The 22,091-nt window shown below is 38.4% G+C and overlaps 1 protein-coding gene across 1 annotated transcript in view; it reads left to right on the forward strand.

Annotated features, from left to right (window-relative positions):
• The window catches only part of MACROD2 (mono-ADP ribosylhydrolase 2), a 2,068,729-nt gene that overhangs the window by 1,868,962 nt on the left and 177,676 nt on the right, over positions 1–22,091 (forward strand). Inside the window, exon 9 of the mRNA XM_071221798.1 lies at positions 39–120. Within this exon, the coding sequence (XP_071077899.1) occupies positions 39–120 (82 nt within the window). The remainder of the gene's footprint in view (positions 1–38; positions 121–22,091) is intronic.

Raw genomic sequence — 22,091 nt, forward strand, 5'->3', positions numbered from 1 at the left:
TATTTCTTTTACTTTGAGTGTTTATTGTTTGCCTCTAGGTGGATCGAATCATCTTCTGTGTCTTCCTAGAAGTTGACTTCAAAATCTACAAAAAGAAAATGAACGAATTTTTCCCTGCAGGTGAGTAAAGCAATGTGTTTCCTTTGGAATTGAGGATTGAACAAGTGAAGGCATCACTTATATTTCTATTTCATTTCACATCTTAAAGACTGTAACAAATATGATCTCCATGCACTAGTCACCATGGGCAACTTACCGTAATTTTTAAGAAGTCAACGTGATGACAGGAAATCTAGGCCCTAGATCTCTCTGTCCCATGATGTCATTGTGTTGTCTTGAGGATATCAGTTAATCTCTGGAGTATCAGTTCCTCACATCAAAAGTGAGAAACTTGGCCAAATAGCTTCTAAGGGCTCTTCTTCTGGCCCTAAGTTGCATGATCTGTGATTTCTTCTCCACACTTACAAGTTGTCCAGATCTGTGCCTACATCTACCATGTTAACACCTTTGATGGAAATGGTGAGAAGTGCATTTATGTTTGTAGCCATAATTTAAACTTCCTGCATTAGAACCCTATTCCCCTCAATTTTCTGGGCCCAAATTGCAATGAAGGTGGCAGCACTGTCTGGGGCAATCTGAGGATGGTAGTCTTCATCTTATTTCACACTTATATTTGAGCATGTCAGTAAAAACTCAGGGCTATATTATTAAAGAACCTTGAGTGAGGGCTGTACATTGATTGAATACGCCATTAGTTGGACCTGGTTAATTTGTATATTTTTCCTCACTGTCTCTCTTCCAGTCTATGAAGGCTGAGGCTTGTTTAATGCCTTGTTATTTTTACATTACCTTAAAGTTATGGTGCCCAAAGTGCTTTCCTCAGCCACAGTAAAAATGGCTTCCAGGACATTTGAGGCTACTGTAAGCATTGATGGCACCTGCCTTTCAGAAGCCTTTCTTTTAAAGATTTCATGTCTATTTAAAGTGGCTTTTCATATAACTGGTAAGAGGTAGGAAGGAGTGAATGGAGGGTGCTGGCACACATTCACCCTCTTAAGCTCTCTATCAGAGCCTCACAACAGAGAGGACACCATGCCTGCAGGTCAGAGTGGACAACTGCTGCAGATGTTCAACTCTGTGCTGATGTTCAAAGTGGGCAAAGTCCTTCTGGGTAATTTGAAGTCCTTCTCTGATTGAAAGGTAAATCTGCTAAGTGTATTTAATTTGGACATTAATTACAGTATTTCCCTAATTAAAATGTAATATAAATTCAGAAAGATTCCCCTATGATTAAGAAGAGGATTGTGATTGGGGTATTTTTCTGTCCTTTTCTTTCTTTCTTCTCCTCTTCCTCTTTTTATTTAGCTTTCTTTACTTTATATACAATTAGATGTTTTACATTATAGTAAATCATTTAACAACTACTTAATAGATAGCTGTTGATATGAGTTGAATTTAATAAATTCTTCTCTGCAGAACCTAATGGCTTATTTTTTCTGTCTCAGTCTCCTTGTTTTAAACTTTTCTTTATTTTCTGTGTAACCACAGTCAGCTGATTATGCCTGTATTTCTCCAACTTTAAGTAATCTTTAGAAAGTTTATTTATCTAAAAAATGTGACTTGTTACAGTGTGTGGTGTAAATATTCTCAAGTCTTGTCAACATCACAGCATATTTTATAAGATTTTATAAATTTTGGACTCTGAGATGTTTAGAAGTGATAATTTTCATTTTTGTCTTCTAAGGTGAAAACTTGATTTCACTCTAACATAAGATAAAAAATAACTGTTAAGTATAATCCATTGATATTAAGACAAATCTATCTATTAGCAGGTATTTTTAATGATGCAAAGCCAAAAATCATAGTATGATTTTTTAAATGAGACAGTTTTAGCGGTTTAGAGTGTATTAATAACTATGTAAATAAAAGATTGTTTGAAAAATTGCTACCCTAAATAAATCCAAAATGTATTTTAATGCTTGAGCCAGTGAAATAACAACATCACCTTCAGTTTCACATCAATGCTTTGAATCATGGCACATCCATGAAACTACTTCAGTGCATATTTATAATCATAAGTACATTTTAAACCAAATGTCAAATCCTCCAAAATTGTTGCATATTTCTGTAATGCTGAGGTAACAGCCATTTGTAAATTCTAATTATGCAACATGAAATAAAGTAACCTCTAATGGAATATGTGACTGCTAATATAGATGATCTCCATTATCTGTCCATAATTTAAATTTATGGTTAATTTATAACCATACCATCTTTGATTAGAATATAATTTTTCTAACTTGCCATATATTCTCCCTAGACTGACTTATTCAGGGTACCTCTAACTAGTCTTCTTAACTCTTTCCAATGCAATAATGACAATAGTTCAAAGGGGAAAATGTCATTTTTATATTAGGCCAAATCGCGGTGTTTGGGGGTAATCACATGTCTTTAAATTCCACAATTAAGGATCTGAAACAAAATCAATGAGAAAACAATATACGTTAGGCTAGAAAAGATCATATTAAAGATATAACACATGTATAACCACTACTGAATATTAGTGATAAGAATAATAGCTAATATTTATAGTTGCTTTCTATTAGCTAGATACATGGACTAAATTACTTTATCTTCATGATAAGCCTGAGAAAGTGGACACTTTATTAACCCTACTTTTCTAGATATAGAAGATGATGCATACTGGAGAATAACGAGGTACACAGCTAGGGAGCAAGGGAGCTGTATTTTAAAATTGTCAATGACATTTGTCATTGCACAAGTGATAACAGGTTAATTTCCTTGGAACGTCTTCAGAAAGGGATGAGTTCAACTCTGCAGATGCATTTGGAACATTAAGAAAGTCTTATACCTAATTTCATCTAGTGCTCACCATTTTTCAAGGCTGCCATGATTCTCTTTATTCTAATACCTCCAAGTGTCTTCATGAAGTCTTTCCTGAGTCAAATATTTACTTTATAGATCTCAAAGTTAAACTCCAAATCATTCGGTCAGTGTGGTGCTATTACTTCTAGGTGAGCAGGAAAGTGGTCACCAGATAGTCAAAGACCTTGCAGCATGGCCATGAGGAAGGTTGGAAAGGTGCCTGTATTAATTTGTTAGGGCTGCCGTAATGAAGTACCACAGAGTGGGTGCACTGCTCAAACAACAGAAATGTATTTCCTCACAATTCTGGAGGCTACAAATCCAGAATCTAGGTGTCAGCAGGTTTAGTGTCTTCTGAGGCCTCTCTCCTTGGCTTGTAGATCCATGTTCATGAGATCTTCCCTCTGTGTATGTCTGTGTCCCAGTCACATTTTCTTATAAGAAAACCAATTATATTGGCTTAGGGCCCACACAAAAGACCTCATTTTAACTTAATTACCTGTTTAAAGACCCTATCTCTCAATACAGTCACATTATGAGGTACTGGATCTTAGATTTCAACATGTATATTTGGGTGGGGGGCAGAGGATACAACTCAGCCCCTAACAGGCTCATCATGGAAATGTAATAGGAATCTCAAAGGAAAGAAACCAACATTTTTTTTTCCCCAACTGTTTTATATCTTGCTGTGGGTGAAGCACATTTGACTTTTTCCTCTTAGATGTATTATTTGGAATTCTAGTGTTGCGAATTTATGGAATTATCATACACTTTGGTTGCAAATACTTTATAGTTATACTACACCAGTACATGGTCTATAGCAAGTAATATTTGTATGATACAACTCAGAAATCTGTTTGTTCTTAACATAAAAGTTTTATAATTTTTAGTGTGTAGGATTTATTATATGTAGTTTTCATTCATTAGGACTATGGACAATAGCTTTTTTTAAAATTAGAGTCTAAGTTTTAATAGAGATTTTAGGGATATTAATTATCCTCCCAATAACAATGTCAAATTTGTAGTTTGGAACTATAGTAAAGAATCCTGATGTTGCAAATTGGAATGACATCATGGTCAAACTTCCTCCCTCTGTCACATTATTGAAACCTACATTTGTTCATTGCAGTGTTTCTCGAGTAGGGGTGATTTTGCCCTTTAGGGAACATTTGAGGCATTTTTTTTGTTTCCACCTTGGGGAAAAGCAGGGGCTACTGGCATCTAGTGGGTGGAGGCCAATTATTCTACTAAACATCCTACAAAGCACATGACAGCTTCCTACATCAAGGAATTAATCCAGCTCCAGAGATCAGCGGTGTGGAGGTTAGGAGGCTCTGGTCTGGAACTGTCCCTCTCATAATTCAGGCCAACAGGCCCAACTTTGCCTTGGGATTGGGTTATTTCTATAGTTCCATTTGCTGATATCTCACCCAGATTTACCTGTCTAGCTGGATATAGAATCTGTGCCCTTAGCCATACCTCTACCTTCTCAGATTCACGAACCCCTCCTCATCCAGACATCTGGGCTTACCCTCTCTCCACTTCCTCTCCACTCACAGATTTTTATGTGTGGACTTCTATTAACTATGTTACCTGCCCCCAGCTGCCTGGCTTTCTTGGCCCCAGTACACTCCTGGTATCATTGGTCTATTGCTGGCCCTGGCTCTAGTGAATTTCTCTCAGAAAATATGATTAAGTGTTATGTATGTTTTATACACCTAATGTATAAGTATGGAAGTAAAGGCTAACAGACAGAGCAAGGAAATACAAATTCACCATTTTTTTTTGCTCTACATACCACAAGCAAAGCTCATTGCTTCTTTGACTAAAAGTTTTCACTTTTATCATTGATCATTGGCTTAATGACCATTGGTTGATAGAAAACCTTGTAAGCTTACAAATATGTTTTCATTTTAGAAATCCTCAGCTCCCTAACAATATCCAGTCTCAACTGATTCTCAAAAAACACCTATGACTAAAATAGATCCATATTTTCTTTATTTTTTAACCCTGAAATCAATGAAATTTGTCAACATTTTTTCCAGCTAAGAAATTTATTTGGCTTAGGTAAAATACTCATATCAACCTATTAATAGTTAAATAGAATTAATATATTTTAAATAATAACTAGCTGATAAAACTAATAACATAGAAAAATGATTCCGGGTTGCATATATGTTCATCCCAAACTTGCCACTTGTCTCTAAGAGGAAGATTTGCTTTAGACAGAAAGTTCCATTCATGTTTTTGACTCAAAAACTCACTGAAAAAAATCTTAAAAAGTCTGAAAATGTTCCCGTATTCTTGTTAGACATAACAAAATAATGAGCCAGTTGACCCATTAATATTTTGGGGATATTTCTCAAGCACAACGTAAAATGATAACATTGCAAAAAATTCAATGCTTTAAAAATGAGCTTTGGAAATGGCATACATAAAATTTAAATACATGTATGATAACTATTAAATAGGAGTAGATAAAATTCTTATAGATAAGAATCATTATAAATAATTTTATAAATTAATTACAACTTTTTTCTTCTTTTTAATTGTTGTTCAAGTACAGTTGTCTCCATTTTCCCTCTACCACTCCCCCCTAACCGCACTCATCCTCACCTCTCCCCCTTGATGCTAACCTTCTTTGGCTTTGTCCATGTGTCCTTTATACATGTTCTTTGACAACCCTTCCCCTTTATGCCCGTTATCCTCTCCCCATCCCCTTTGGTTACTGTCAGTTTGTTCTTTATTTCAATGGCTCTAGTTATATTTTGGTTGCTTGTTTGTTTTGTTGATTAGATTCCACTTATAGGTGAGATTATATGGTATTTGTCTTTCACCATCTGGCTTATTTCACTTAGGATAATGCTCTCCAGTTCCACCCATGCTGTCATAAAGGGTAGCAGCTCCTTCTTTCTTTCTGCTGCATAGTATTCCATTGTGTAAATGTACCATATTTTTTTGATCCAGTCATTTTCTGATAGGCACCTATAACTTGCACATCTTTTAACACATCTAATGTTTTATAAACAAAAATATCAAAATCTTCTCAATCCGGTTTCTGTTATTTGACCTGTTTATTCTATTCCAAATATGTAGTAAGTATTATTGAAATAAATGACTTTTATTCATTTTCTGGTTATGTGTTTTGTCATTTATTTCTGCCTGTCTAAATTATACACACTCTTACAAGGCAGCTCTGGATCGATTTTTATATTATGATTTCTTTTTGACCTCTTTGTCTCGTCTCACCAATGAAAAGGTAATTTTGTGTAGATCAAAGACCATTTCTAATATTCCACTGCAATTTCCACAATGCATAAAATTTCTTAATATATAGTAGGTGTTTATTATAGTAAATACAAAACTACCATAAGTTAAAGCTGAAACACTATTTAACCAGTCTCAGGTAAAAAGACAATTTTTTCCAGAAACTGTAAGTGTTGTTACTATACCTAAATGAGAGTATAGCACTTCTTTTCATATATTTTTCACCTTCCACAGCAAAGAAGAATGTCCAAAAAAATTTAGATAATATCCTTGGACAAATGGGCATATTTAAAAAAATATTTACCTAGATCTATTCTTTAAATTTTAACAAGAGAAAGTATTCACATTACATCTTCTTTACCTCTCCTCCTGACTAATTTTGTAAGTTTCTCTTATCTATTCTTCTAGAATCATTCATTATCTTTCTGCCCATCAATAAACAAGTAATTTATTATATGCCTACTGTGTACCCAAAGCTTTGATCACTGCTGCATTTAAAGTGTAGTTCTTATAACATGCCTGAGAGGCAAGTATTTTGCAGAACAATCGGAAGGCAATATCAGCAAATAATCAAGTATAGCACCTGTATGGTCATAGTATGGAGGAATTCAGAGGCAAATACTTTGACAACCAGGGTGGTGGGGAACATTTCATGAACAATGCAGCACTTTCAGTAATATGTAAAGTATGAGTAGGTAGAAAAAAGTGACATCAAGTGCTGTGTAAGTGACACAGAGGAAGCAGGGCAATTTAGATGGGAGCATTTTTAAATAAGGAGGATGCACGTGAGAAATGTTGATGCTAAGAGTAAGCCTTTGAGTGGGATGATAATATGATAGATTCTATATTTAATTAATCAGTCCCAATTCACAGACCAGCCTTCCACCAATAACCCTATGTTGCAGGTTCATCAGTCACTTTTATCGGCATAAATGTGAACAGAGGCTGAAGAAAGCTCAACAAACTGCCCAACGTCACACACAATTGGTTATTCCTGACCTCTAAGTCTTCAACTATGCAATGCTTCCTCCTATAGCTATCCTGAAAACATGGACAATTGTTTAAAGATAGACTTTATATCAAAAAAATGTATTATCTGTTTGCAGTGATAATGCTACAGCTGCCTCCCGCCATACGGCATATCCACATATCCTATTTTTTTTCATCTTCTTATCATTTTTTCAAAAACAATAATGAAGCACAGGATGCAATGATCTGCTAAGGTTTTCTCTCTTCTTGCCTTGTCAACACAGTGATAAGAAGACAAAGCTTGAAGGCAGTATTGGTGACAAGGGTGGTTAAGATCTGAAATAGGTAACAAATGACTTGTGAAGAGCTCGATACATAGTCAAAGCATCTATATGTAGGAGAGAAAACACTGGGTTCGTCATCACAAAAAATAGTTTCTATTCCTGTCACAACCACCTTAGAACTGTATGAATCTGTGCTTTACTTTTGTCATATGCAAACATAGTAATGGGCCAGTTTCAAATAGAATGAATAACAATGTAAATGAATATTCACAAGGGTATGTAGAACAAGCATCATAAATTTAAAAATACTCATATTTACTTTCTATTACAATTTTAAAGGAGGTATTTCAATTTGGGAGCTATCTTTATATATATAACTTTACTACCAAAGTAGTACAGATTTGTAGTTTAAAAAAAACATAATCAAAAAGAAGAAAATATAAACCATCTCCAACAGTCCAGAGATGAATTACATTTTGTTGTTTATCCTTCAGGTGTTTTAAAATAGAAAATGCAAATAACCAGAAATGTAGTCTTATAACTTGTGTGTATCACCATGCATTATGAATACTTTTTCTTAAACTAAAATCTTCCATTACATAATTTTAATGGACTCAATGTTCATTGAAAACCATACCACTGAATTATGGAATTATTATTGTAAATTATTCTATTTGTTTATAAATGACATATAGATAAATAAATAGATAAATACTGATACACACTCACTTTTAGAATACTTTTCTAAAAGTGGAATTGTTTTTTCAAAACGCATACAAAACCAAGATGATTTTGATAGTAATTGTCAAATTGGCCATTGTGTTTGCAATACCATGGGTGAATGTCATGTACTGAATAACTTCAGAGATCATCACTCATAGAATAAAAAATATGTACACCAACACTCACATTAAGTGATCTGACTGTCTTAGTCCTTTTGAGCAGCTATTACAGAATATATAGGCTTGGATTCTTATAAACTACGGAAATTTATTTACCACAATTCTGTAGGCTGGAAATCTGAGATGAGGATGCCAGCATGATTGGGTTGGTGAAGATTCACTTCTGCATTTCAGACAGTCTTTTTCTCCTTGTATCTTTACATGATGGAAAGAGGGAGCCCTCTGGGGTCTCTCTTATATGGGCCCCATTTCCATGCATGGCTGCTTTACCCTTATGGTCTAATTTCCTCCCAAAGGTTCTGTATCCTAGTACCATCACATTGGGAGGTAGGATCTCAACATATGAATTTGGAAGGACACAAACACTCAATTCATTGCACAGGGTTTACAGTCCAATGAGTAGTACATGAGATTTTACTTTCCCTCCCTCTTCATAATGGGGGCACATCCTATATTATCACTGTTATACATGACACAAGGTAATTAATGAGTAACAAAGTGTATTTTATTACTAATATGGCTTATTCTTTTGTCATTTATTACATTTCCAAATGTCTTAATCAAAATTGTTAATATATCCTTTGCACATTTTCTGACTATTTCATCTTTTTCTTATTAATTTGTAAGAGCTCTTTTTATATTAAAGTTACTAATCTTTTCAAATATAAGTTGCAAATAGTTTATTTGTTTGTAATTTGTCTTTATATTATTCTTTTGTAACAAAAACAATGAGGAAAGGTAGAAATAAAGACAAAATAAAGATGAAAGAAAAATGTAAAAAAAAAGAAAGGAAAGAAAGAAAAAAGGAAGGGAAGAGGGAAGGAAGAAAACAATGAAGGTAAAAAAAAGAAGAAAAAATCCTTTTTATAAGAGAATGAAGATGAAAACTAAAAACTCAGAAAGGACCTTGATATTAACTCTGTACTTAATTGCATATGAAATCACTTTATTTCTAAATGGAATTGTTCTGAGTTCTACTCCTCAGAAATTTTTTATGCAAAGCAATCTGCTTCCTGATTACCAGGTGTGGTAAGAGGAAAAATGCCCTACCCACAAAGATGTCTTAATTTGTAACTGTGTTAGGTTATTTCACAAAGGGAAGATAAGATTGTAGATGGAATTAATGTTGCTGATTAGCTGACCTTAAGATAGGGATGTTATCCTGAATTATCTGGGTGGGCCCAATGTAATCACAAGTCTTTAAAAATTGGAAGAAGGAGGCAGAAAAGAGTCAAAGGAGACAGGCCTATGGAAGAATGTTCAGAGATCCAAACTTGCTGGTTTTGAAGATGGAAAATGGGGGCCACAGGCTAAGGAAGGTGTGTGGTTTCTAGCAGCTGGAAAGACAAGAAAACAGGTGGGTGGTTTCTTTCTCTCCTAGACCCTCCAGAAACAAACACAGCCTGGCTCACTTCTTGATTTTAACCTAGTAAGACCTATGTCAGACTTCTGACCTCCAGACCTAAGATAAGAAATGAGTTTTGTTTTAAGCCACTAAGTGTGTAGAAATTTGTTACAGTAGCACCAGTAAACTAGTGCACTAGTTCTTAAATAAGTATAAGAAATGCAAGATAAACTACTTACCCAGTTTGAACTGTACATTTTTTTTCAAATGACACATTCAATGTATAGAAAAAATTATGAAGTGAATAAATTCAGCTTTCTTTAATTGTGAATATTTACAGAAACTTGGCATATTTGTGCATAGTTGTACACTTTTAATATGTGGATTGCATTGATGTTTAGAAATATACAAGATGTGCTCTCTCTAACATGACATAAATGAGTTGACTGCTTTCTTAGGAAATGGGTGCGAACCATTTCCACTTGATAGGCCTCAAACGATACAAACACATTTTGCCTTCATTGAAAATCCAGTGAAGTGTTGCTGTAACCAAGCAACCTGAATACAGGAACAAGCAGCAGGTATAGACAGAAAGCAATCTGTCTCTTCAAAAGCAGGGAATGTGCAGTGTGTGTAGCAAATGCAGATAAACAGCAGAACAAATGAAGACCTGGGGACAGGAGCATTGACTAAGCAGCTTGATCTAGTCAGGAAGTTCTCATAAAACAAAGACAAGGCAAAATGCTGGTTGGAAAAGGGAAGAAGCCCTAGGCATCTTAACAGAGACCCCTGCTGGGTGCTTTTAAAAGACCCTTCAAACATTTTGAATAGACTGATATTAGTTTTGTAGTTGAAAACATTGCTGCAAGTAGATGGGAAAATAATTAATTTTGAGGATTACTATATGAATAAAGTAATTGCTAATAAGGCACTGAAGTTAGAATAAAGATAAAAATAAACAATAAAGTAAAAGAAAATAATCCAACCCATGTACTTAATGTTTGGGTGTAATTTCTACTCTTAGCTACATGCCTTTGAAGTATTATATTCTTCATTTGCTATTCCCTCCAAACCTACAGCAATCCTGTGATTATATCCACCTTGCTACCACACTGTCCTTCTTGAGGTTATCAGGATCCCTCTGATGGGTGGACCATGATTATTGAAACCACTGCACATTTATTTTTATTTTCTATCAATATTTTTTTATTGTTGTTCAATTACAGTTGTCTGCATTTTCTCCCCATGCCTCCAACCCACCCCAGCCAAACCCACCTCCCTCCCTCACTTCCACCCTCCTCCTTGGTTTTTTCCATGTGTCCTTTATAGTAGTTCCTGAAAACCCCTCTCCCCACTATCCCCTCACCACTCCCCTTTGGCTATTGTTAGATTGTTCTTAACTTCAATGTCTCTGGTTATGTTTTGTTTGCTTTTTTCTCTTGTTGATTATGTTCCAGTTAAAGGTGAGAACACAAGGTATTTCTCCCTCACCGCCTGGCTTATTTCACTTAGCAAAATGCTCTCCACTTCCATCCATGCTGTTGCAAAGAGTATAAGCTCCTCCTTTCTCTCTGCTGTGTAGAATTCCATTGTGTAAATGTACCATAATTTTTTGATCCACTCATTTGCTGATGGGCACTTCGGTTGCTTCCAGTACTTGGCTATTGTAAATTGTGCTGCTATGAACATTGGGGTGCATAGGTTCTTTTGGATTGGTGTTTCAGGGTTCTTAGGGTATAATCCCAGCAGCAGAATTGCTGGGTCAAAGGGCAGTTCCATTTTTAGTTTTCTGAGAAAATTCCATTCTGTTTTCCACAGTGGCCACAGTAGTCTGTATTCCCACCAACAATGTACTAGGGTTCCCTTTTCTCCACATCCTCTCCAACATTTGTTTGTTCATTTGTTTATGTTGGCCACTCTGACCGGTGTGAGATGGTACCTCATTGTGGCTTTAATTTGCATCTCTCTGATGGCTAGTGATGCTGAGCATCTTTTCATATGTCCCTGGGCCCTCTGTATGTCTTGCTTGGAGAAGTGTCTGTTCAAGTCCTTTGCCCATTTTTTAAATTGGGTTGTTTGTCTTTCTGAAGTGGAGTCATGTGAGTTCTTTATATATTTTGGAGATCAGACCCTGGTCTGAGGTACCATTGACAAATATGTTTTCCCATACTGTTGGTTCTCTTTTCATTTTAATGCTGTTTTCTTTAGTCCTGCAGAAGCTTTTTATTTTGATAAGGCCCCTTTTGTTTATTCTTTCCTTTATGTCCCTTGCTTTAGGGGACATGTCTGTGAGGATGTTGCTGCATGGAATGTCTGAGATTCTCCTGCCAATGTTTTCCTCTAGGACTTTTATGGTGTTATGACTTATATTTAAGTCTTTTATCCACCTTGAAGTTATTTTTGTGTATGGTGTAAGTTGGTGGTCAAGTTTCATTTTTTTCACATAGCTGTCCAGATCTCCCAACACCATTTGTTGAAGAGGCTATTTTTGCTCCATTTCATGGTCCTGCCTCCTTTGTTAAATATTAATTGATCGTAAACACTTGGGTTTATTTCTGGGCTCTCTCTTCTATTCCATGAGTCTATGTGCCTGTTTTTATGTCAGTACCAGGCTGTTTTGATTGATTACAGTGGCCTTGGAATACAGTTTGATATCAGGTATTGTGATCCCTCCTGCTTTGTTCTTCTTTCTCAAAATTGCTACAGCTATTCGGGGTCGCTTATGGTTCCATATGAATTTCTGAAATGTTTGTTCTATATCTGTGAAATATGTCATGGGTACTCTAATAGGGATTGCATTGAATCTATAAATTGCTTTGGGTAGTATGGCCATTTTGATGATGTTAATTCTTCCAATCCATGAGCATGGTACGTGCTCCTATTTGTTTGTGTCTTCCTTAATTTCTTTGTTCAGTGTTGTGTAGTTTTCTGAGTACAGGTCTTTTACCTACTTGATTAGGTTTATTCCTAGGTACTTGATTTTTCTTGTTGCTATATCAAATGGGATTTTTTTTCCTCATTTCTCTTTCTGCTGTTTCATTGTCGGTGTACAAGAAAGCCTTTGATTTCTAACGCTGTTTTGCCAAATTCATTTACTAGGTTGAGTAGTTTTCTGGTGGAGTCTATAGGATTTTCCATGTATACTACCATGTCATCGGCAAACAATGACAGTTTCGTATCCTCCTTTCCAATTTAGATGCCTGTTATTTCTTTTTCTTGTCTGATTGCTGTGGCTAGGAATTCCAATACTGTGTTGAATAGGAGTGGTGAGGGAGGAGAACCAAGATGGCGGCGTAGGTAGACACACTGCGCCTCCTCGCACAACCAGAACTGACAGAAAATCAAACAGCAAGGAATTCCGACACCAAGGAAATAAAAAATAAACATTCATCCAAACCAGTAGGAGGGGCAGAGACAGGCAGCTGGGGCGGAGAGGACTCGAGTTGCCATGGCAGGACCAAGACTGGTGGAGTGTGGGACCAACAGGGCAGGCAGTCTGACCACTAACAGACCCTGTGGCCCCACATTCGTGCAGATAAACCGAGAGGGCCGGACTCAGAGTGGCTGAGAATGGGGCAGGCAGAGCAGCGGGTAGTACCCCACGGCCCCACATTCACTCACAGATAAACCGGACAACCGGCGGGGAACAAAGCAGACTGCGCAACCCAGGAATCCAGCGTTGGGAAATAAAGCCTCAAGCCTCTGATTGAAAATGCCCGTGGGGGTTGGGGCAGCAGCAGGAGAGACTCCCAGCCTCACAGGAGAGGTCCTTGGAGAGACCCACAGGGGTCTAGGGCATGCACAAGCCCACACACTCGGGAACCAGCACCAGACGGGCCCAGTTTGATTGTGGGTAGTGGAGTGAAAGATTGAAATCTGATGGAGAGTGGAGCAGGCGCCATTGCTCCCTCTCAGCCCCACCCCCAAGTACAGCGTCACAGCACACTGAGCAGTGTTACCCCACCCCGGGGAACACCTAAGGCTCCACCCCTTTAGGTAACAGATGCACCAAGACAAAAAAAAAAAAAAATGGCCCAAATGACAGAACACTTCAAAGCTCCAGAAAAAATACAACTAAGCGAGGAAGAGAGAGCCAACCTATCGGATGCACAGTTCAAAACACGGGTTATCAAGACGCTCACAGAATTGGTTGAATCTATTCGAAAACCAGATGAAAAAATGAAGGCTATGCTAAGAGAAACAAAGGAAAATGTACAGGGAACCAATAGTGATGCGAAAGAAGCTGGGACTCAAATCAACGGTGTGGACCAGAAGGAAGAAAGAAACATCCAACCAGAAAAGAATGAAGAAACAAGAATTCGGAAAAATGAGGAGAGGCTTAGAAACCTCCAGGACATCTTGAAATGTTCCAACATCCGAATTATAGGGGTGCCAGAAGGAGAAGAGGAAAAGCAAGAAATTGAAAACTTATTTGAACAAATAATGAAGGAGAACTTCCCCAGTCTGGCAAAGGAAATAGACTTCCAGGAAGTCCAGGAAGCTCAGAGAGTCCCAAAGAAGCTAGACCAAAGGAGGAACACACCAAGGCACATCATAATTACATTAGCCAAGATTAAAGAGAAGGAGAGAATCTTAGAAGCAGCAAGAGAAAAGGAGACAGTTACCTACAAAGGGGTTCCCATAAGACTGTCAGCTGATTTCTCCAGAGACCTTATAGGCAAGAAGGGGCTGGCAAGAAGTATTCCAAGTCATGAAAGGCAAGGACCTACATCCAAGATTGCTCTATCCAGCAAAGCTATCATTTAGAATGGAAGGGCAGATAAAGTGCTTCTCAGAGAAGGTCAAGTTAAAGGAGTTCATCATCACCAAGCCCTTATTTATCAAATGTTAAAGGGACTTATCTAAGAAAAGGAAGATAAAAAATATGAACAGTAAAAATGACAGCAAACTCACAGTTATTAACGACCACACCTAAAACAAAAACAAGAGCAAACTAGGCAAACAACTAGAACAGGAAGAGAACCATAGAGATGGAGATCACATGGAGGGTTGTCAATAAGGGAGTGGGAGGGGGAGGGGGGGAACAGGTACAGAGAATAAGTAGCATAGATGACAGGTGGAAAATAGACAGGGGGGGGTAAGAATAGTGTAGGAAATGTAGAAGCCAAAGAACTTATAAGTATGACCCATGGACATGAACTATAGGCGGGGAATATGGGAGGGGGAGGCAGGATGGAGTGGAGTGAGGGGGGAGAAATGGGACAACTGTAATAGCATAATCAATAAATATATTTAAAAAAATAGGAGTGGTGAGAGATGGCATCCTTGTCTTGTTCCTGATCTTAGTGGGAAAGCTCTAAGTTTTTGTCCATTGAGTATGATGTTGGCTGTAGGTCTCTCATCTATGGCCTTTATTATGTTGAGGAATGGTCCCTGTATTCCCACTTTGCTGAGTGCTTTTATCATAAATGGGTGCAATAACTTACCAAATGCTTTTTCCATATCTATTGATATGATCATGTGGTTTTTGCTTTTGCTTTTATTTATGTGGTGTATTATGTTTATTGATTTGCGAATATTGTACCATCCTTGCATCCCTGGGATGAATCCCACTTGATCATGGTGTGTGATCTTTTTAACATATTGCTGGATGCAGTTTGCCAATATTTTGTTGAGGATTTTAGCATCTATGTTCATCAGTGATATTGGCCTGAAGTTTTCTTTCTTTGTTGTGTCTTTATCTGCTTTTGGGATTAGGGTGATGTTGGCTTCATGAAATGAGTTTGGGAGTCTTCCATCTTCTTGAATTTTTTGAAATAATCTGTGGAGGATGACAGTTAGCTCTCCCTTAAATGCTCGGTAGAATTCTCCTGTGAAACCATCTGCTCCAGGGCTTTTTTGTGTTGGAAGCTTTTTGATTAGTGTTTCAATTTCATCAGGTGTTATTTGTCTGTTTAGGCTTTGTGCTTCTTCTTCATTGAGTTTTGGAAGGTTACGTTTTTCTAGAAATTTGTCCATTTCATCTAGGTTTTCACATTTCTTGGCATATAGTTCTTCATAGTAATTTCTTAAAATCCTTTGTATTTCGGCGGTATCAGTTGTAGTCTCTCCTCTCATTTCTGATTGTGTTTATTTGCGTCCTCTCTCTTTTATTGTTGATGAGCCTGCTTATATGCTTTTCGATTTTCTTTATCTTTTCAAAGAACCAGCTCCTGGATTCATTGATCCTTGGAATTGTGCTTTTAGTCTCTATGTCATTTAATTCTGCTCTGATCTTGGTTATTTCCTTCCTTCTACTTGCTCTGGGTTGTCTTTGTTATTGTTCCTCGAGTTGTCGTAGGTGTAGGGTTAGGTTGTTTATTTGAGATGTTTCTATTCTTTTTAGGTAGGCCTGGATTGCTATGAACTTCCCTCTCAGGATTGCCTTTGCTGTGTCCCATAGGTTTTGGGTTGCTGTGAGTTCATTTTCATTTGTTTCCAAGAACTTTTTGATTTCTTCCCTCATATCATTCTTCACCCATTCATTGTTAAATGGCATGCTGTTCAATCCCCATGTTTTCGAGTGTTTAGGGTTTTTTTCCTTGAGGTTGGTTTCTAGTTTCAGTCCCTTGTGGTCAGAGAAAATGCTTGATATGATTTTAATTTTCTTGAACTTGTTGAGGTTTGTTTTGTGTCCTATCATGTTGTCTATCATTGAAAATGTTCCATGTGCACTTGAGAAGAATGTGTATTTTGCTTCTTTGGGATGAAAGGCTCTCTCTCTCTCTCTCTCTCTCTCTCTCTATATATATATATATATATATATATATATATCAGTGAAGTCCATTTCATCAAGGGCATTGTTCAATGCCACAATATCTTTCTTAATATTTTGTTTGGAAGATCTGTCCATCCTTGACAGTGGGGTATTAAAGTCCCCTACTATAATTCTGTTGCTGTCAATATCTTTCTTGAAGTCCTCCAAGATTTTCTTTATGTATCTGGGTGCTCCTATGTTGGGAGCATATATATTTACAATGTTTATGTCTTCTTGGTGGATTCTTTCTTTGAGTATTATGAAGTGACTGTCTGGGTCTCTCCTTATGGCCCTTTTTTGAAGTCTATTTTGTCTGATATGAGTATTGCTATGCTGAATTTTTTTTCCTGTCCATTTGCTTGGAAAATTTATTTCCAGCCCTTCTCTTTCAGTCTGTGTATGTCTTCTGTTCTCAGGTGGGTCTCCTGTAGGCAGTATATGTGTGGGTCATGCTTTCTTATCCATTCAGCTATTCTATGTCTTTTTATTGGAGCATTTAATCCATTTACATTTAAGGTTCTTATTTATAGGTACTTATTCATTGCTTATTTTTTGTATCTGTGTTTCTCTCTCTCTCTCTCTCTCTCTCTCTCTCTCTCTCTCTCTCTCTCTCTCTCTCTCTCTCTCTCTCTTTTCCTTCCTTTCCTTAAAGCAGTCCCTTTAGCATCTCTTTCAGAGCTGGTTTGGTGAAGGTATATTCTTTTAGACTTCTTTTTTTTTTCTGGGAAACTCCTTATTTGGCCTTCTATCTTGATTGAGAGCCTTGCTGGGTAAAGTAGTCTTGATTGCAGCCCTCTGGTTCTCATTACTTGGAATATTTTTTGCCATTCTCTTCTGGCTTGGAGCATTTCCATTGAGAAGTCAGTTGCTAACCTTATTGGGGCTCCCTTGTATCTTACTTCTTGTTTCTCCCTTGCTGCCTTTAAGATTCTTTCTTTGTCTTGGAATTTTGCCATTTTAATTATGATGTGTCTTGCAGTGGCCCTCTTTGGGTTCCTCTTGCTTGTGACTCTGTGATTCCTGGATTTGTGTGACTTTCTCTCCTCAGATTAGGGAAATTTTCCATCATTACTTTTTCAAACAGGTTTTCTATCCCCTGCTCTTTCTCTTCTCCTTCTGGTATCCCTATTATATGGATATTACCATGTTTCATGTTGTCCTGCATTTCCCTTAATACCTCTTCATTCTTTCTGAGCCTCTTTTCCTTTTCTTGCTCATTTTGGGTGTTTTTTTCTACCTTGTCCTCCAGTTTGCTGATCCTGTCCTCTGCTTCATTGAGCCTGCTTTTGATTCCTTCTACTGTATTCTTCAGTTCAGAAATTGTATCCTTCATTTCCTCTTGGCCCTTGTTGATAGTTTCTATTTCCGTTTTCATGTTGATATGGTTTGCAGTGAGTTCATTGTAGTTTCCCTGTAGTTTTTGGTAACTCTGTGTGAGCTCATTAAACTTTCTTATAACCAATTCCTTGAACTCAGTATCTGATAGTTGACTTGCCTCTATTTCATTTAGCATTGTTTCTGAGACTTCCTCCTTTCCTTTCATTTGGGGATTGTTTCTTTGTCTTCCCATTGTTTGTGAGACTCTTCCTGTTAGCCTCTGCTTCTTATGTTGCTCTGTTCTGACCTCCTGGGTTTATGGTGTAAACTTCTGTGGTAGAATACCTGTGAGATTCAAAGGTACAGTCTCCTGGATCTCCCGATCTTACTGATCTTGGGCTGTAGTTTAGGCTTCTCTGTGTATGTCTTTGGTTTTTGGTTGTTGTTGGGTCTTTCTTTGGTGGGTCTTTCCCACCAGCTCGTTATCCAAGGGTCAGTCTCTCCCCCACCTCTTGTTTTCTGTTGTGCAAGTGTGGGCAGGTTGTGTTGGAGCTGGTTTTTCTGTGTGAACAAGGTTTTGAGGCTTTTCTCTTGCTCTTGTTCAGTTGTTTGTTCTTAGTAATTTCTTCACTAGTCATATTTTCAAATAGGTCCTGGGTTTAATTAGTGTGACTTCCACTCCCTCCTTCACCTTCTTCTGTTCTTATCTGTTCGTGGTTCCTTTGTTGGTATGTTTCCTCTTCCAGGCAGTATCCTGGTGTTCACGGCTTCTACCTATTCTTTTTTATGGTAGGTTGTAGGGGGAATGTGAAATGGTTTAAGAAAGCAGGAGTGTATTATATGATATTTAAAGTACCAGCCCTAAGAGAAGAGATAGGAGATCCTTTGGATATATATAGTGTTAACCGTGATAATTCACCCACCTACCTACTTTTTAGAAAGGGTGGAAAGAAGATAAGACTCTTGTTGAGGGGAGGAAGGATTGTGAGTTGGATCTAGAAAGATGTGAGCTTGTGGGAGGTCAGATTATGAGGTAAAGTGAGAGTAAAGGGTAGAAAATAGGTGTAATGTGTGAGAGAATAGAATTAATCACACCAGTAATAAAGTTCAGGAAACAGTGAAGTGGTCTGAGATCTGGAAGGGGTTCTGTGTAGTATTTACAGATGTGTGGAACAGCTATTATTTACAATAGTAATGGGGCATCAATCATATGATAGAATCAATGTGATCTTGATAACTAGAATAGGGAGTATATGCCCTAAAGTAGTTTGCTAATGGAACACAAGTGAAGTGAAAGACAGTTAATTAACAATACACTATGAAAGAGAGAACAAGGGGAAACTAGTCAAACAATGCAAATTAACCAGTTAAGTGAAGAAGACTAAACAGAAAGAAGAGAGATACAAAAATACTAATAAAATGAGTGATGTAAGAATAATGAAAAATAATAATAATACAAATGTACAATATCTTGCAAGTTCTCTGGAGTAGCAAAGTGAAATTTGTGTCACTGTCTCAGCTGTTGGGATGCCCCCTCTTTGGGTCCAACTTTGGTCTTTTCACAGTTCCAGGTTGTATTGTCTCAGTTGTAGGTTTTATTTAAAAAAAAAATAAAAGGTGGAAGGAAGAAGAGATATAAAGGGAGAGAAAGAAGGAGTAGAAGAAGAAAGAAGGAAGGAGAGGAAGAAGTTGTTAAAACAAAGAAAAAATTATAATAACAAGGAATTACTTTAAGAAAAAAATTTTTTAAAAAAACAAAAACAAAAAACAAGCCTGTGGCTTCAAACTGGCCAAGCCAGTATTGCTGGTCTTTTTGGATGCAGCCAACTCACGGGGCCTAGCCCAGCTCTTCTCCATTCCAGTCCAGCATCGGCAGCCCCCGGCCCAGCTCTCCAGCAGCCCCCTGACCCACAGGTTCAGGCACTCACACTCCTCTGGGCTATGGGTGTGTGTTCAGGGCCTTCCTTGATTCTCACTCTCCCCAGTGCCTGTTGTCTCAGGTCCCTCCGTGGTGAGGTGCGTACACTCCCTGGTTGGTGTGTACACTCCCTGGTCAGTGCCTGTGGTCTCAGGCCCCCCTGAGGTGTGCATTCCCCCCCCACCATCCCGTGCTTGGGATTTGGGCTGGATACCCCCCCACACCTCCTTGGGAACACCAGGCAGGCGGCCAGGCGGAAAGGAGACTGGAGCTGTTGCTGCGGGGGAATTCCCCAAAGTGTACCTGAGGGTCTTTTCCTTTTTGGGAAAATCCTTCTGCTCAGTCCTGCCGCTCCCTCCATACAAGGAATGGCCTGTCCTCTTACACAGCCCACCTGTCCCGCTAGACCAGGGACTGTCCAGGTCAGGGCACTACAGGGCCCAACTCTCAACTCTCCCCAGGCGGCACCCATAGTCTCTGTGGGTTTACCACTTTGTCCTTATTGCCCTCCCTGTGACTTCAAGCAAACAGGTCTCTCTCAGTACTGCTGAATCCCTGTTTGGCAAGGGAGGGAGCCGTTAGCTCGGCTCTCTCCCAGGAAACCTGTGCTAGGCCCGGAGGGTGCAGGCCTGGGGCTGCAGTCACCCTGTTCCCCCGTGCTGGTCCCAAGGACCTTTTTGTCCTGAAGCAATCCCCTTACCACCTGTTTTTTCAGTGTCCTCTATACTTTTTGGTCTCTTATCTTCATAAACGCTGGGGTACTGTTGGCTGTTCGTTTTGTTCCTCAGTAAATCGGGTAGGTGTTTCACCCGTGTGCAGGGGGAAGTGGACTCCACTCCCACCTATCTTGCTGCCATCTTTCTGAAACCAGTGCATATTTAGTCACATGACTTCATAGGACCCTTTGCAGCCTTTAGCTCACTTGAATGGACTTGAATTTGACAAGGAAATTGTATGACCTATTTCAGGTGCCTGTCCAATTATTTTCTTAGAAGTGAGAGCCTGCCTTAATAGGCCACTGTTGAACAATGTCTTCCACTTCTCTTTCTGCCATTCCTCTTTGCTCTGGTATACTCACTTGCACACAGTTCATCTCCAGCAGGAGTCCCTCAGGCATCTGCAACCCCAACACATCTAATACTAGATTCAAAATCTCCCCCATTCCACACTCTTACTCCTGAATCCCGTATCTTGGTAAGTGGTATCATCATGTGCCCAACTGGCTAAGTCAAAAGCAGCAGAATCTTGCAGTTATCCAAGCAGTGCCTTTTATTGATTCATTTATTTATAAATTAATGATATTTGAGTGTTTCTCTTAGCTAAGGATCAGTTGGGTTGCCAGTGGTGGGGGTGAGGAGGTGGAGCATTGTAGCTTTGGGTTTTTCTCCTAGCCCTATCAACTACCTTGCAGAAAGTGAATTTAGCTAATGTTAGATTTGGTGGATCCAGGTTTTCAATCTAATGGCAGGAACCATGCTCAGTGAGGCCTTCCTTTTATCAGTCATTCTTTGCTTGGAATTTCTGCTTTGTCAAGTTTCATAAGAAGTCATGAGGCGACCAAAATCTTCCCTACATCACAGAAATCCTAAAAAGCTTGGAGCACTTGGTTTTTGTGAATATTTTCTTTCTCTGTAAGTGCAAATTGCTCCTAGGAACCTTGGTAATGAATTACTTAAAGCGAAAAAAAAAAGGCTGCACAAGAAGCCTGTGGTGTGAACTTAAGCCTTAAGAAAGGATTTGGGAGCACGTGAAGTAAGATCACTATAGTTGTTTTTGCTTGGCAGGCCTGCCCGTATGTGTGAATGTCCCTGAAATTTTGACAGGAAAATTGTATGGTCTATTTCAGGTGTCCATCCTTTTATTTTCTCAAAAGTGGAGAGACTGACTTAATAGCCCACGAGGGTAACTTCCTCTTCTTTACAACACACTCCTTTCCCCCTGCAACCTACAAGTCCCTTTGAAACTGCTCTCTATCCATGTACATGCCCCTTAGCCATTCTAAGGGTCCTGGGCCTGGCCTGTGATAACCGAGCCATCCAGCGCATGATAGCTGGGTGATTTTGTAACAGTGGAAAATTGTAACAGTGACAAATTGTAACCCACCCCATCATTCTTTTGACATTGTTTCTGTAAATACTGCCTCTGACTAATATATAGCTTGTAGATTAGCAGCATGTTTCTATAAGAATCATAAGAACTAATTTCAAAAATACAGACTCTGACCTTCAAGCATCCTAGGTCAGGTAGATTTGCTGACCTTCAACCATGGAGTCAGGGTGATACGAAGCTAGGATGATTAAACCAGGATGACGCACACTGGACCATCTCTTGCCTTATCAGAAAGGACTGTGCTCATCTGCACGTAGAGAACTTGGCAACCCCCTCCCTTGATCTCTTTGTCCTGTTCCACTCTCCCCCCTTATAAAACAAAAACAAAAAAACACCT

The sequence above is a fragment of the Desmodus rotundus genome, chromosome 6 (genome assembly GCF_022682495.2).
Source record: "Desmodus rotundus isolate HL8 chromosome 6, HLdesRot8A.1, whole genome shotgun sequence".
Taxonomy (NCBI): domain Eukaryota; kingdom Metazoa; phylum Chordata; class Mammalia; order Chiroptera; family Phyllostomidae; genus Desmodus; species Desmodus rotundus.